Here is a 17,361-nt window from a genome sequence, read left to right on the forward strand (position 1 = left end):
TGCTATACATCCTAATCAAGAAAAAAAGAATTGAGCCAACTCAGATATAGATAATTAGAAAGGAAAATGAGGAAATAATGATACAATCACAGAAGGGGAATTGTAAGGATTATAAAAAACTCTTTAGATGACAATAAATACATTTGAAAATGGATTACTTTATCAAACAGTATAAAATGCCAATTTATTAATAAACAGAACACTTGAACTATTTGTAAGCTTTGAAGAAATTTAGAAAATTGTCACGAGACAATACTTTTTTTAAAAATGCCATGTTCAAATAGTTTCACAGAGGAATTCTTTTCAAAACTTTAAGAATAAAGAGTTTTTGTACTCTTTTAAACTGTTCCAGATAACCCTAAAGCAGTGAACACCTCAGGGCCCAGATTTTGATCTCTTTAAGTACCACTTTCCATTAAATGCAATCAGGGATTGCTGTGAAAATACTAGATTCTAGGCCTTAGGGAATACATAAGCTTATAAGGATGGGTTTATGTCAAAAGAAGAACACAACTTGAAAGGACTTCCATTGACCTGAGTTGGACAATTGTAGCATCAAAATATAATAACAAATAACCATAACAATTGATTAACTCATATTGAAGATATAAAAATCCATGAGTTCCCAATGAAACATATATAAGAAACAGAAATAAATAGAAAGATGAAGTTTGTTGCTATCGTAGTGATTATTGTATCGATTCTTTACTCTAAAAATTGGTAGGAATTGTGTCTCATGGTAAACAAGTATTTCCAGTTGATGAGGCAAAGCTCTTCTTTTTTTATATATATATTTTTATTGATTTCAGAGAGGAAGGGAGAGGGGAGAGAGAGAGAGAGAGAGAAACATCAATGATGAGAGAGAATCATTGATCAGCTGCCTCCTGCACGCCTCCTTCTGGGGATCAAATCCGCAACAGGGCATGTACCCTTGACCAGAATTGAGCCCAGGACCCTTCAGTCCGCAGGCCAATGCTCTATCCACTGAGCCAAACTGGCTGGGTCAAAGCTCTTTTTTCTAGACGAATACTAACTAGTAGAAAAGGGATACTAGAATAAGAAAAAGCAACGTTTTACAAGCCCTAAGGAAATATATAATAAATGAGGATCACTAATGGATGTGAAAACCCTTGAGACTTGAGTTGATAAGGAACAATATTCACATGGTTCTAAATTGTCATCTCATAGATTACTTGCTAGTCATAAGAGAAAAAAGTGAAACTTTACAATGGAGATATCATACTATCATTCCTGAAACCAGTCATGAATCACTGCTAATAGTGGGTTGATGTGGCATAATGAGCATCATCTGATGTAAAATGCAGTACATAGCTTAACACCTGAAAATCAGTTACTGCAATACACCATATAAATAGAATAAAAAATAAAACCGTATGATCACAAAAGATGCAGCAAAAGCATTTAACTAATTCCAACACACTTCCATGATAAAAAAGACTTAAATTTAATAGAAGGAAACCTTCTAAACCTGATAGAGGGCTTCTAGGAAAAACGCACAGCTGTAATTATACTGGATGCTGTCTCCCTAACATCAGGAAGAAGACCAAGATTCTGTTCTTGCTATATCTATTCATTATTGTACTTGAGGTTCTAGCCAGGGCAGTTTGTCAAGAAAAAAGAAATAAAAGACATACATATTAGAAAGGAAGAAGTAAAACTAGCTCTATTTACAGATGACATAATTTATATAAAATATATAGAATACCCTAAGGAATCCATTAAAAAATAATTCGAACTAATAAATCAATTCAGCAAGATTTTCCTATATAATAGAGGTAATATGCGAATTGACTGTCACTGCAACACACAAGATGGCCGCCCCCATGTGGTCAAAGATGGCCGCCTCAAGATGGCCAGCAGGGGAGGACAGTTGTGGGTGGTTAGGCCTACAGGGGAGGGCAGTTGTGGGCGATCAGGCCAGCAGAGGAGGGCAGTTGGGGGGGACCAGGCCTACAGGGGAGGGCAGTTGGGGGTGACCAGGCCAGCAGGGGAGAGCAGTTAGGGGGTGACCAGGCTGGCATAGGAAGGCAGTTGGGGGCAACCAGGCCAGCAGGGGAGGGCAGTTAGGGGCGACCAGGCCTGTAGGGGAGGGCAGTTGGGGGCGACCAGGTAAGCAGGTAGGGCAGTTAGGGGCAATTGGGCCAGCAGGGGAGCAGTTAGGCGTCGATCAGGCTGGCAGGCAGAAGCGGTTAGGGGCAATCAGGCAGGCAGGCAGGTGAGTGATTGGGAGCCAGCAGTCCTGGATTGTGAGAGGGATGTCTGACTGCCCGTTTAGGCCCGATCCCACCGGACATCCCTCAAGGGGGCCCAGATTGGAGAGGGTGCAGGCTAGGTTGAGGGACACACACCCCACCTCCATGCATGAATTTCATGCACTGGGCCTCTAGTAGGATATAAGGTAATCATATAAAAACCAGAGGCCTGGTGCACGAATTCGTGCACCAGTGGGGTTCCTCAGCCTGGCCTGCAGGATCAGGCAGAAACTGCCTCTCCAACATCCCCCAAGGGGTCCTGGGTTGCGAGAGGGTGCAGACCAGGCCAAGGGACTCCACCAGTGCATGATCAGGGCCAGGGAGGGACGCAGGAGGTTGGCCAGATGGGGAGGGCCCACAGGAGGGCTCTAGGGCGTGTCTGGCCCAACTCACTCAGTCCTGATCGGCCAGACCCTAGCAGCATGCTAAACTACCGGTCGGAGTGTCTGCCCCTGGTGGTCAGTGCACATCATAGCGAGTGATTTTAGTGGCCTTAGCGTATTATTAGCATACTAGAGGCCCGGTGCACGAAATTCATGCATGGGGGGGGGTGTTCCTCAGCCCAGCCTGCACCCTCTCCAATCTGGGACCCCTCGAGGGATGTCCGACTGCCCTTTTAGGCCCGATCCAGGTAGGATCGGTCCTAAACAGGCAGTCGGACATACCTCTCACAATCCAGGACTGCTGGCTCCCAACTGCTCGCCTGCCTGCCTTCCTGATTGCCCCTAACCGCTTCTGCCTGCCAGCCTGATCACCCCCTAACCACTCCCCTGCCAGCCTGATTGATGCCTAACTGCTCCCTTGCCAGCCTGTTTGCCCCTAACTGCCCTCCCCAGCAGGCCTGGTCACCTCTAACTGCCCTCCCCTGCAGGCCTGGTCCCCCCTAACTTCCCTCCCCTGCAGGCCCGGTTGCCCCCAACTTCCCTCCTCTGCCTGCCTGGTCACCTCTAACTGCCCTTCCCTGCAGGCTTGATTGCCCCCAACTTCCCTCCTCTGCCAGCCTGGTCACCCCTAATTGCCCTCCCCTGCAGGCTTGATCCCCCACAACTTCCCTCCCTTGCAGGCCTGGTCCCTCCCAACTGCCCTCCCCTGCTGGCCTGATGGCCCACAACTGCCCTCCCTTGCAGACTTGGTCCCTCCCCACTGTCCTCCCCTGCTGACCATCTTGTGGTGGCCATCTTGTGTCCACATGGGGGCCGTCATCTTTGACCACATGGGGGCAGCCATATTGTGTGTTGGAGTGATGATCAATTTGCATATTATTCTTTTATTAGATAGGATTAGATAGGATAGAGGCCCGGTACACGGATGGGGGCCGGCTGGTTTGCCCTGAAGGGTGTCCTGGATCAGGGTGGGGGTTCCCTTGGGGTGTGGGGCAGTCTGGGTGAGGGGCCTGTGGTGGTTTGCAGGCCGGTCACGCCCCCTGGCTACCCAAGCAGAGGCCCTGGTATCTGGGATTTAATCTTCTGTAATTGAAACTTTGTAGCCTTGAGTGGAGGCCTGGGCCCACCGGAAAGCTTGGCTTCCTCCGTAGCATGGGGCAACTCAAGCCTCCTGCTCTCTCCAGCTCTGTGACTGCCGCCATTTTTGTTGTGATTTATTTATCTTGTATAATTGAAACTTTGTAGCCTTGAGTGGAGGCCTGGGCCTGCCAAGGCAGGTGGAAAGCTTGGCTTCCTCCATTGCTGGGGAAACCCAAGCCTCCTGCTCTTTCTGTGGCCGCAGCCATCTTCGTTGGGTTAATTTGCATACTCGCTCCTGATTGGCTGGTGGGCATGGCTTGTGGGTATAGCAGAGGTACGGTCAATTTGCATATTACTCTTTTTTTAAAAAATATATTTTATTGATTTTTTACAGAGAGGAAGAGAGAGAGGGATAGAGAGTTAGAAACATCGATGAGAGAGAAACATCGATCAGCTGCCTCCTGCACACCCCCCACTGGGGATGTGCCCGCAACCAAGGTACATGCCCTTGACCGGAATCGAACCCGGGACCCTTGAGTCTGCAGGCCGACGCTCTGTCCACTGAGCCAAACTGGTTTTGGCTGCATATTACTCTTTTATTAGATAGGATTACACTTTGATGGGTTGAACATACGACTGGACACTTAGCATATTAGGCTTTTATTATATAGGACTAGTGGCCCAGTGCAAAAAATTTATGCACATTAAAAGGGAATTAATTAGAGGAAATATTTTAATATTGCTATTTGCCCTTTCTCTATAATAGAAGTGTCAGATGAAAGAAAATTAGTAAAATGTATATGAAAATCTCTCGCCTGTCAGAGTCTTGGCATGCCGCAGGACCTTGAGTCAAGTCCCTACCCACCACCTGCACGCGCTTCGAAAACACAGGAGACCCAGACCTGGCTGGCCCCACCCCCATTGGGTGAGACCCAGACCTAGCCGGCCCCACCCCCTCAAGCCCCTCCGGGTCGGGGGGGCACAGCCTCAGATCCCTAGCCCAGCGCCGGGTATGAGGGCGCAGTCTCAGGTCCCTCATTAAGCCCTGCCAGGCAAAGGTCGCAGCCGGAGGTCCCCCATCAAACCCCGCTGGGCAGGGGGCACAGCCTGAGGTCCCTTGACCCGGCTCTGGGGGTATGGGCACGGCCTGACGTCTCCCGGCCTGGTACCAGGGCTGGGGGTTGCGGCATGAGGTCTCCCAGCCCGGCACCAGGGCGGGGGTGTGGCTTGAGGTCTCCTGTCAAGCCCTGTGGGGTGGGGGGCGCGGCCTGACTCCCTCGCCCAGGCCAGGTGCCATGCAGCCTCAGGTCCCTGCTGTTCGGTCGTGACGTTACGGCATCCCGACTAATTTGCATATTCCTCTGTTATATAGATAGATTACTTGTATTTTACCCTAGCCGGTTTGGCTCAGTGGATAGAGTGTTGGCCTGTGGACTGAAGAGTCTGTGGGTTCAATTCTGGTCAAGGGCACATGCCTGGGTTGTGGGTTCGATCCCCAGTAAGGGGCGTGCAGGAGGCAGCTGATCAGTGATTCTCTCTCATCATTGATGTTTCTATTTCTCCCTCTTCCTTCCTCTCTAAAATCAATAAAAAATATATACATATAAAAAAAGCAAAAAAGTGTCTTATTAAAAAATAAAAAAATTACTTGTATTTCTATACATTGTAATGAATACTCGGAAAATGAAATTAATGAAAAAATTTCATTTATTTTAGTATCGAAGAGATAAAATATTTAGGAATAAATTTAAGAAAAGTATGAAATGTATATTCTGAAAACTATAAAATATTGTTGAAAGAAATTTTAAAATATCTAAATAAATGGAAAAACATCTCATATTTCTGAAACAGAAGAGTTACTATTTATTAATATGCAGCCCTTTGTGTTTTTTTCCAAAATCACCAAGGAATTAACTCAGTTCTTCGCCAACACTGTCCAGGTGTCTCACAAATTTATACTGGATTTCCACTGGATTTTTTTTTTTTTAATATATTTTATTGATATTTTACAGAGAGGAAGAGAGAGGGATAGAGAGTTAGAAACATCGATGAGAGAGAAACATCGATCAGCTGCCTCCTGCACACCCCCCACTGGGGATGTGCCCGCAACCAAGGTACATGCCCCTGACCGGAATCGAACCCGGGACCCTTGAGTCCGCAGGCTGACGCTCTATCCACTGAGCCAAACCGGTTTCGGCTCCACTAGATTTTTTAATAATATTTTTCTGTGCTCGTATTTATACAGTTAAATGCAAATTATTATTTTTAATATTTTGTTGATTTTTTTTTTTATAGAGAGGAAGGGAGAGGGAGAGAGAGTTAGAAACATCGATGAGAGAAACATTGATCAGCTGCCTCCTGCACACTCCCTACTGGTATGTGCCCATAACCAAGGTACATGCCCTTGACTAGAATCGAACCTGGGACCCTTGAATCCGCAGGCCAACACTCTATTCACTGAGCCAAACCGGATAGGGCATGGATTATTTTTTTATTTTTTTTTTTTTTTTTTTTGTCTTAAAGAGCTACTACGATTTTTTTCTTTCCTAATTGAGTCCTTTGTTTAAATAAAGCTATTGTGATATAACTTGCATACCATATAAGAAAATTCACCCATTTAAAGTGTATAATTCAGTGGTTTTTTTATTGTATTCATAGAGTTGTGTAATTGTCAGCATAATCAATTATAGAACATTTTCATCACTTCCAAAGAAACCCTATACCCATTAGCAGTCACTCTCCATTTTTTTTTTAACTTCCCAGCCTTAGGCAATTAATTTGTCTCTATAGATTTGCCAAGTTTGGACATCCTGTATAATAAAAGCCCAATATGCTAAGTTAACTGTCTGACCATTCGTTTGAGCAGTTGCTATGACACGCACTGACCACCAGGGGGCAGATGCTCCGACCGGTAGGTTAGCTTGCTGCTGGGTCTGGCGGATCGGGAGTGGGCGAGACAGGGCCGGACACGCCCTGGAGCCCTCCCATGGTCCCTCCCCTGCCTTGATAATGCACCAATGGGGTCCCTCAGCCTGGTCTGCCCCCTCTCACAATCCAGGACCCCTCGGGGGATGTCGGAGAGCCGGTTTCTGCCCAATCCCTGCAGACCAGGCTGAGAGACCCCACCAGTGCACAAATCTGTGCACTGAGCCTCTAGTGTTTTATAAATGGGAAGATATTATATGTGGTCTTTTGTGATTGGCTTCTTTCACCTAGCATGTTTTCAAGCTTTATCCATGTGGTAGCATGTACTTCATTGCTTTTTATGACCAAATAATATTCCAATGTATAGATATATACCACATATTACTTATCCATTTATCAGTTGAGGGGCTTTTTGGGTGTTTCCACTTTTTGGCTATTAAGAATAATGCTGCTATGATCATTTGTATATACGTTTTGGTGCAGACATTTTTAAATTTCTCTTTGATAGATACCTCGGAGTGGAATGGCTGGGTCATATGTTAACTATGCTTAACATTTTGGACACCTCTTAGACTGTTTTGCCAGATTGGCTGCACCATTTTACATTTCTGCCAGTAGTGTAAAAGGGTTCAGATTTTTCCACATCCTTGCCAACACTTATTATTATTTGCCTTTTTTTGTTATAGTCATCCTAACAGGTGTGAAGAGGTATATCATTGTGATTTTGATTTGCATTTCCATAATGGCTTATGAGAGCATTTGGATGCATTTTTTTATTTTTATTTTTATTTTTAATTTTTATTTTTAATTTTTAAAAAAAGATATATTTTATTGATTTTTTACAGAGAGGAAGGGAGAGGGATAGAGAGCTAGAAACATCGATGAGAGAGAATCATCGACCAGCTGCCTCCTGCACACCCCCTACCAGGGATGTGCCCGCAGCCAATGTACATGCCCTTGACCGGAATCGAACCTGGGACCTTTCAGTCCGCAGACCGACGCTCTATCCATTGAGCCAAACCGGTTTCGGCTGGATGCATTTTTTTAGCTGATTGGTTTGAACAAGCGTTTTATTAAGGAGGTGATGTTCTGTAATAAAAAGTTTTTTATGAGAGTCAAAAGACCCAGGGTTTAGTCTTGCTTCTACTATTTACAGGCTCTTTGACCTTGGATAGGTTCCTTATCCTTTAAATGTCATTAATTCTCTGCCTTTCTTACAGAGTGGCTATGGGAATCAGTTTAAATTATGAGAAAAAAATTTTTTTTAAGAATAGTTTATCAATTTTTAGAGAGAGAGGAAGGGAAAGGAAGGGAGAAAAGAAATCTTGATGTAACATCGTTCTGTCTCCTGCATGCCCCCCACTGGAGATCAAGCCTACAACCCAGGCATATACCCTGACCAGAAATTGAACCATCAACCTTTTGGTGCATGGAATGATGCCCAACTGAGCCACACTGGCCAGGGTGTGAGAAAGATTTTTGTAACTTATAAGGGCTAACCAGTAGTTCTCTGATATTATCATAGTTAGTCTACTCAGAAAGGCAGAGAACATTCATATGATAGAGCATCACTAAAAGAGGGGGAAGAGGACATGGTCCTGTCTCCTTCCTTTCTATTATCTGTAGCACCGACTTGGACACAACGAGTTCAACTAAACTGATATGAATAGCAACTTTCTTGAGGTCAACTCGATTTTATTCCTGGAGGATGGTGTAATGAACTTATTAAAATAACTAGAGGACTGATGCACGAAATTCATGCAAGGGGCTCGGCCCTCCCAGTCCCGGCTTTGTCCGGAAAGTCATCCAGAAGGACGTCTAGAAGGTTGTTCGGCTGTCCGGTTTAATTAGCATATTACACTTTTATTATTATAGATTATTATAGCCCTGGATGGTATGGCTCACTTGTTTGGTATCATCCCATGCACTGAAAAGTTGCAGGTTCAATTCCCAGTCAGGGCACATGCCCAGGTTTTGGGCTCAATCCCCAGTAAGGGGCATGCAGGAGGCAGCTAGCTAATTGACGTTTTGCTTTCATTGATGTTTTTCTCTTTCTCTCCCTCTTCGTTTCTCTAAGAAAAAAAGAATATAAATTTAAAAATATTTAAAAAATAAATATACATAATTATTATAAATTAATAACAGTATCTTCTTTATCCATTTTATTTGTATACGATGTTGGTAGTGTGTTTTTCTCTGCTTACAGAATTTACGTTGTTCGCTGAATGAGGAGGTAATTGCCCAAGCCAGGAAAATGTTCCCTTCAGTGATAAAATACATTGTAGAAATGACTATATGGGAAGAGGAAAAAGAACTGCCTTCTGAACTCCAAATAAGGTGGGAAAATTTTTCAAAAGCTGTAAGTTTTAGTTATTGTTATTTATATTGCAAAGTAAGTGTTGGAAAATGTTTTTGTTATTTACTGCTTAACTTATTACCATTATGCAAATTTTATAGAGAATTATCTTTTGGGAATACTTCCAAAATGTCCCTTTATATGAGATGTTCTGCTAGGCGTTAACAGAAGTTAAGCCAAAAAGAAGAGCCTAGTCAGGAACTTCTGACCTTTACGAAAAACAAACAAACAAACACAACTATTTGTGGGGTCGTGTTCTAAATGATTTTCTAAGTTCCTAGCAGCCACTATCCCAGTAGGGAAGTAAGTTGCCCAGTTTGATACTGGCCTGGACCAACTTCCAGGCTTCTAGCAGGTTTGTGAACAAAGGTAGGGACTTGGGCACAGTGTCTCTCCCTTTAGCCCAGGTCTTTAAGATTAAAAAATGTTTGATGGCCCGGCCAGTGTGGCTCAGTGGTTGAGTATCAACCCATGAACCTGGAGGTCATGGTTCGATTCTCAGTCAGGGCACATGCCCAGATTGTGGGCTCAATTCCCAGTAGGGGGAGTGCAGGAGGTAGCCAGTCAGTGACTCTCTCCTATCATTGATTGATGTTTCTCTCTCTCCCTCTCTTTTCCTCTCTCAGTTTGTTCCTCAGTGTGTTCTCTCTCCCTCTCCCTTCCTCTCTCAGTGTGTTCCTCAGGTTGTTTGTTAAAAAACAAACAACAGCCCTAACCGGTTTGGCTCAGTGGATAGAGCATCTGCCAGCGGACTGAAAGGTCCCAGGTTTGATTCCGGTCAAGGGCATGTACCTTGGTTGCAGGCACATCCCCAGTAGGAGGTGTGCAGGAGGCAGCTGATCGATGTTTCTCTCTCATTGATGTTTCTAACTATCTCTTTCCCTTCCTCTCTGTAAAAAATCAATAAAATGTATTTTAAAAACAACAACAACAACAACAATAAAAAAAAAAGTTTGATGGCAGGAATTAGGAATTGGCCCTTTTCCCTGTTCTTTGGTATCTAGGATTATTTCAGTTGTAGATATTTAACATCTTTAAGCCCCAAATCCAGGAATTCCAGGAATAGCCATAAATAAGTTTTCTGAGAATATAATATTTGCTCTTAACTTACAAATGCAAAGGGGAATTCTAGACCTGATATGAAGATATAATTTGGGCCTTGTGGGTAAATCTAATCACAAATCTATTCTTCTTCTTTGAATTTACTAGGTTTTATGGTTTGTTTTATTTTAGGAGAGAAAATTAAGAATTTAAGTTTATAAAGACAATAAACATACTGTTTTCCTCTTGCTGGGCCCATAAACTGCTAGGGAAAGTGCAGGTCATCAGAGATTATGTCCACAAAGGTTTTAATTTCAAATATGTGATATCATCAGTTAAACCCGTTTAAGAATTATGTTGGTCAACAAAATACTAGTTAACAATCTGCCTGCCTAAAAAGAGAGAGTTGTTTGAGTGTGGATGTATATGGAGGCTTCATTGGACTTCAGATTCACAGACCTGAGTTCTATCCTCACTGCTTATTGGCATTGTGACCATGAAGAAATCCTTTTGAGCTTCCATATCCTAAGCTATAAGAGACCCAAGAAAATCTTCCTCTTAGAGTTATGAGGATCAATAATTGAGCACATTGTAAAGCATCTATATAATCTATATAATAAAGAGCCAGGGTCATAATAACCCTAACCCTAACCCTAACCCTAACCTTAACCCTCTCCCTTCCTCTTTCATTGTGTTCCTGCCACTAAACTGACAATAATAATCTACACCCAGCCATGATGGCTCAGTGGTTGAACATCGACCGGTGAACCAGGAGGTCATGGTTAGATTCCCAGTCAGAGCACATGCCCGGGTTGCAAGCTTGGTCTCCAGGAGTGGGCGTGCAAGAAGCAGCCAATCAATGATTCTGTCTCATTGATGTTTCTATCTCTCCCTCTCCCTTCTTCTCTGAAATCAATAAAAATATATTTTAAGAAAGTAAAAAAATAAATAAACTGACAGTAATCATCTGTATCTAGAAGTGATAAAAAAAAAGTTGGGGAAAAGTCTTGGAAAAGGTAATACTTTTATTAGGGTTTTTAAAATTCCACAGTACTGTACTACGTAAAATAATTTCCTATATGAGTATTATAGTGGTACTTTCTCATATGTAAGAACTTACACAATGCTGCTTTGGTACAGATGTCATATATTATTTTAGCGTATTTTTCATATTTTCCTTTGTTTATTTGTTGCAATATCTGAATGCTTATCTTATTTTTTAAACAGGGAGAAAAATGAAAGATACTATTGTGTCCTTTTTAATGATGAACACCATTCATATGACCATGTCATATACAGTCTACAAAGAGCTCTTGATTGTGAGCTTGCAGAGGCCCAGTTGCATACCACTGCCATAGACAAAGAGGTTTGTGAGCTTCATTTGAATTATTGTACTGTCTTATATCAGTTCCTGGAAGTTAGGTGTTGACTGAGCCCTTGCCAAGTGCTTTAGTATCGTGTTAGGTACAACCATCTTCTTCACCCATTTCTTATATCCTACACAGACTGGTTAAAACTTGACTTTTCTACTTGTGTATCATAGTTGTAGATAATTATAACTTTCCTCTTTTAGTCTAAGTAATTAGAAAGGTGGCTGAATGTATTTGGCAAAGAGTAAAGAATGTTGGCTCAACTTCAGTCTCTAATTTTTGTTGAATGAATGAATAAATGTGTGAATTATTAGAAGTGGATCATTTCTGAGGTTTTAACATTCATTAAAACGATTTTTAGAATAATATTGATTTATGGCTCAGTTTTTATTTCATTTCCATCCAAAGCAATGAGTTCCTCAGGTATATAGAAAGACTAACACTATCCTGCCGTAGAGAGGAGTGTAATATAGTGAAAGAAGCAGCATGGCATTAGTAATTAGTGTAGTGATTCTAGGGCTTGAGGAAACAACGTTCTGGCCACACCTCTAACCCACTAGTGGACCTTAAGTGTGTTATGCAACACATGCTGAAGAACTTCGAGTTTATTCAGGAGAAGTATTTATTTATTTATTTATTTATTTATTTTATTGATTTCAGAGAGGAAGGGAGGGGGGTAGAGAGATAAGAAACATTAGTCATGAGAGAATCTATTGGCTGCTTCCTGCACGTTCCCTTCTGGGGATCAAGCCCACAACCCAGGCATGTGTTCTTGACTGAAATCAAACCTGGGACCCTTCAGTCTGCCAGCCATTGTTCTCCACTGACCCAAACCAGCTGGAGCTATGCATGAGAAGTATTTAAAGCATATAGCAGGAGTTTAGTAAACCACAGTTATTATTATCAGACGGAAATAGAGTACACTACAAAAAGTAAAGAAATGACATCTTGCTAGGCAGGAAATCTAAAATCCTAAAGTATAGAAATTCTCTACTAGTGGTATTAAAAGTTCTGGAACCACCCAAAGGTGTTAAACATTTGTGATTATCTTTCATCTTTTAACTTTTAGGCAGTCGACAAATGATTAATAATTAAGAACTCATTAGGTTTTTGGGCTCTATATTACTAATTGATTGGGATTGTCATTCTGCTATTTAATTCTCATGTTTGTCTATAATTAGGGTCGTCGGGCTGTTAAAGCTGGTGCTTTTGCTGCTTGCCAGGAAGCAAAGGAAGATATAAAGGTAATTTTCTGAATTAGGGACAAAGAGAACGTAAGAGGAATGCGTATTATAAGAACCCAAGTAAAACAACTATCTTTTTGAAATGGGTTTTGCTTCCTAAGTAAAGATAGGGTTGATGCATTTGGACTCAGAGATTTTGAACTGCAATGGTCATGTAATTTCTTTTTTAACCTTTTGCACTCGGATGTCGAGCGTGACTCAACACGGTTAGCATTAGAATAAAGGAATCGAGAAAAAAGCAAGCGAGTGCAAAGAGTTAAAGAATAGATTACTTAGTTAAAACAAAACTTTTAAAACTAGGATTTTTTTATATTCCTTTTATTTGTAGAGTCATTCAGAAAATGTCTCTCAACATCCACTTCATGTAGAAGTATTACACTCTGAAGTTATGGCTCATCAAAAATTTGCTTTACGTCTTGGCTCCTGGATGAACAAAATTATGAGCTATTCAAGTAAGCATATCGTCTAATACTGTGTTGTTTTTTTAAATAGCTACAAATTAAAAATATTAAGTATAAAATAAAATCTTTTAAAATATATTTTGATTAATTTTCAGAAATGCATTTCAAGTACTGTAAAGAATATTATATTGGCTCTTGATTCTATGATGTTGACAGAATTGTCCTTGTTATCAAATGTTTGAAGATTAATGTTAATTTTTTTCACATGCTATAGGAAACATACTTTTGGGAGAAATGTTATAAGAGTAAATATTATGTGATGGCTTTTTTTTGTAGGTGATTTTAGACAGATCTTTTGCCAAGCATGCCTTAGAGAAGAACCTGGCTCTGAGAATCCCTGTCTCATAAGCAGGTTAATGCTTTGGGATGCAAAGCTTTATAAAGGTAGGTGGATCTTTGCTTATGCTGTTTGCTATGAAGCAAAGGAAGATTATGACCTTAAAATGGAGCTATGATCTCTTTTGTTTACTAATATCAATGATATTGATTTATAAGATAAATGTTAAGGTAAGATCAACCAATCAATATGTATTCTTCTGTGTTAAAACTCGGGGATACTGCCTTTTTTCACTTAATCAGGATCAGTAAAAGAAGTATGTATATGTATGTAGGGCCATTATTAAAGCTGTACTAATATTCATTTTTATAAATCTAAACAAAGAACAAAAAGTGAAAGGTAAGAGAAAAAGGCTAAAGGGGATGGAAAAGGGAAGAATAAAGAGTAAGAGTAGTTTTGAGTGAAATAGAATAAAAAAGAATGGAGAAATGTTGGGAGAGGTAGAATGAAGTAAGATAAAGTAGTGAGAAGACTACAGAAAAAGAGGAAAAGGGCCATATATGTATATATTTAAAATTCTACCTATTAAACATTAATGTGATAAATGCTACTCATATTTGAGTCCTTGAGGTCTACTAGCATGTGAAATAATTTTATATTTTGCCACTTCTAATAGCTGGAATGTTTTTTTTGCCTTTGGTGATACTACCCCACTTCCCCCAAAAATGATTTATAGGTGCCCGTAAGATCCTTCACGAATTGATCTTCAGCAGTTTTTTTATGGAGATGGAATACAAAAAATTCTTTGCTATGGAATTTGTAAAGGTAATTGCTCTTTATAAATAGATATCAATAAGTAGAAATAGAAAATATTTTTATAAATGAAGTAATAGAAACAAAGGGGATAATTATGAATCCAGAATTTAATTTTATGATTCATTTTTTTTTGTCAAACATTTTTTTATTTTCACATTTGATAGTATGGAAACAGTAGTCTGGGAGAGGAGAAAGGTGGAAAATGACCTATTATTTGCTGAGACAGAACAATAGAAAGTTATCACGTTCATTCAGCCTTCCTAATCATTTGCCTGTTAATATAATAAGAATAGAAGTGACTAGTTGAAAGTCATAGCAGGGAAAAGGAACATATAAGAATACTAAAGTGCCCTGGCCAGTTTGGCTCAGTGGATGGAGCATCAGCCTCCAGATGTAAGGGTCCCAGGTTCGATTCTAGTCAAGGGCTCATGCCCAGATTACAGGCTCGATCCCAAGTAGGGGGTGTGCAGGAGACAGCCAATCAATGATTCTCTCTCATCATTCATGTTTCTATTTCTCCCTGTTCCTTCCTCTCTGAAATAAATTAAAAATATATATATATATCCTAGAGGCCCAGTGCATGAAATTCATGCACGGTGGGGTGCGGGGGGGGGGGGGTGGTCCCTCAGCCCGGCCTGCACCCTCTCCAATCCAGGACCCCTCGGAGGATGTCCGACTGCTTCTCACAATCCGGGACCGCTGGCTCCTAACTGCTCGCCTGCCTGCCTGCCTGATCGCCCCTAACCCCTCTGCCTGCCTGCCTGCCTGATCGCCCTAACCACCTCTGCCTGCATGCCTGATCGCCCCTAACTGCTCCCCTACCATCCTGATCACCCCTAACTGCCTCTGCCTCACCCCACACTTAGGACCCAGGATTCCCTCCTCCAGCCGGTTGCAGGCCCCCAGGACCCGGGCTTCCCTTCCCCCCGGGCCGGCCGCAGCCGCAGGGGACCATGGGTGGGTGGCTTCGCCTGGGCCGCAGCCACAAATGCCCAGGATCGCGGGGCGTGTGGCTTGTCCCTCTCCTGGGCTGCAGGCGCAGGCACAGCCACTGGCACCCGGGACCACAGGGCGGGTGGCTTGTTCCTCTCCCGGGCCTCAGCCCCAGCCACTGGCGCCTGGGACCGCGGGGTGTGTGGCTTGTCCCTCTCCCAGGCTGCAGGCACAGCTCCTGGCGCCTGGGACCGCAGGGCAGGCGGTTTGTTCCTTTCCCAGGCTGTAGCCTGACTGGTCCCCATTCCTCTCTCACGAGCTCATTTGTGCCTGGCTGATCCCCATTCCTCTCATCCCACTGTTGAGGTGTGTCAGTCGTGACGGTGTGAGTGCGTAATGACCATTTGCATATAAGGATATTTTTTAAAAATGCTAAAGGGAGGCAGGAATTATGTGGGCAAGAGTTCTGTTTTGCCTTATGTAAGGTATCCAATAAATTCTAGTTAGGTTCCTCTGATATTGAATTGCAGGCAGTTCTGTAAAACTTAAAACAGGGCAGAGGTAGGACCCAGGATAGAACTGGAAGCAGTAAGTGAAATAATGATTGTTAAAGGCAAATGATACTGTAGGGTAAGATTCCTCAATCCCTGAATTTTAGAAGTAGATTGTTAAAAGTAACTAAGACATTTGGTTTCTTGAAAGGTGATGACAACTCAGGTTGTCAACTCTATTCTTCTAAAATTCTTTAGAGATACAATATTGAATTATATGTGTAATCTGAAAGGAAATTATTTTCTTATACAAAATCAGTTCTCTTTACTAAGATGATATTTTTTGTATGCAATGGGTACCTCTTAAAATCTATGGGAATTCTAATGGATAAAATTAAATATGTAGATCAAGGATCTAACACTATGCTTGATACATGACTGAATGTATTATTATTTTTGGTCTCCCAGTATATCAGGGTTTATTTTCAGCTGGTATGCACCAGTAGGGATAAGAAATTAAGTACAGCCAGCATCCATTCTGTTTAAGGCTAGATTGAATCAATCTAATTGATTAGTTTTCTGGTTCATATCAGTTTATAAGTACTTGGAATATAGCCCATGCCCTATACCAGTGGTCGGCAAACCGCGGCTCGGGAGCCACATGTGGCTCTTTGGCCCCTTGAGTGTTCTAACGCTACTTCTTCAAAATAGACTCGCCCAGGCCGAAAACCAACTTCTGCGCATAGGCCATGAAGTTTCAATCGCACTGTACGTGCGCGCCTGCACGTGGTATTTTGTGGAAGAGCCACACTCAAGGGGCCAAAGAGCCGCATGTGGCTCGCGAGCCACGGTTTGCTGACCACTGCCCTATACCATTGGGATAGAATTTGCTAGCGACTGTCCCAGATCTTATTTGGAGGAAGGATATACTGCCCCATTGCAGTCCTCTGTGATTTTTTACCTGTGTTTGTGTGTTTTGTGCATTTTGTTGTTTGTTTGTTTTTAACATTTATTTATTTATTTATTTTAAGCCTCACCAGAAGATGTTTTTTCCATTGATTTTTGGAGAGAGTAGGAGGGAGGGTGGGAGGGGAAGGAGAGATATGAGAGAGACACATCGATTGGATGCCTCTTGCACATGCCCTGGGGATTGAATACTTGACCAGGAATTAAACCTATGACCCTTTGGTGAGTGGGCTGATGCTCTAACCACCTTGTCATACCAGAAAGGGCTGCTTTTTTTTTTTTTTTTTATCGTTCTCACTTCCAACTCTGTGAGATGGTGCAGTTGAATTCATGTTTGGTCTCGTTCATTATTTTCTTTCTAATATATTTTTGTTGACCATATAATCTCCCATCAAGAAATAGGAATTATAATATTTGTCATCTTATATATAGAAACAGATTTGCAGCAGCTGTTAAAATTGGGATTTTTAAGTTTTCAGTAGTCATTTTTAATTGATTCTCCACTTATTATATCTTTCAGTATTATAAACAGCTGCAGAAAGAATATATCAGTGATGATCATGACAGAAGTATTTCTGTAACTGCACTGTCAGTTCAAATGTTTACTGTTCCTACTCTGGTATGTATTAATAACTTCTTTGCAATCTTTCTAAGTAAAACTTGTTGTGTTTTTTAAGAATTTTGCTTAGTGTTGATTCAAAACAATGTCAAAATCATTATATTGAGCTAATTTCATCTGGAAAAT

The 17,361-nt window shown here is 41.8% G+C and overlaps 1 protein-coding gene across 1 annotated transcript in view; it reads left to right on the forward strand.

The window, feature by feature from the left end:
* UBR1 (ubiquitin protein ligase E3 component n-recognin 1) overlaps positions 1-17,361 on the forward strand; it is a 141,880-nt gene that overhangs the window by 22,883 nt on the left and 101,636 nt on the right. Inside the window, exons 5-11 of the mRNA XM_008143048.3 lie at positions 8,868-8,998; positions 11,286-11,424; positions 12,610-12,672; positions 13,001-13,124; positions 13,410-13,517; positions 14,147-14,235; positions 17,137-17,235. Coding sequence (XP_008141270.2) covers positions 8,868-8,998; positions 11,286-11,424; positions 12,610-12,672; positions 13,001-13,124; positions 13,410-13,517; positions 14,147-14,235; positions 17,137-17,235 — 753 coding nt within the window. The remainder of the gene's footprint in view (positions 1-8,867; positions 8,999-11,285; positions 11,425-12,609; positions 12,673-13,000; positions 13,125-13,409; positions 13,518-14,146; positions 14,236-17,136; positions 17,236-17,361) is intronic.

This window comes from Eptesicus fuscus, chromosome 5 (assembly GCF_027574615.1).
Source record: "Eptesicus fuscus isolate TK198812 chromosome 5, DD_ASM_mEF_20220401, whole genome shotgun sequence".
Lineage (NCBI taxonomy): Eukaryota > Metazoa > Chordata > Mammalia > Chiroptera > Vespertilionidae > Eptesicus > Eptesicus fuscus.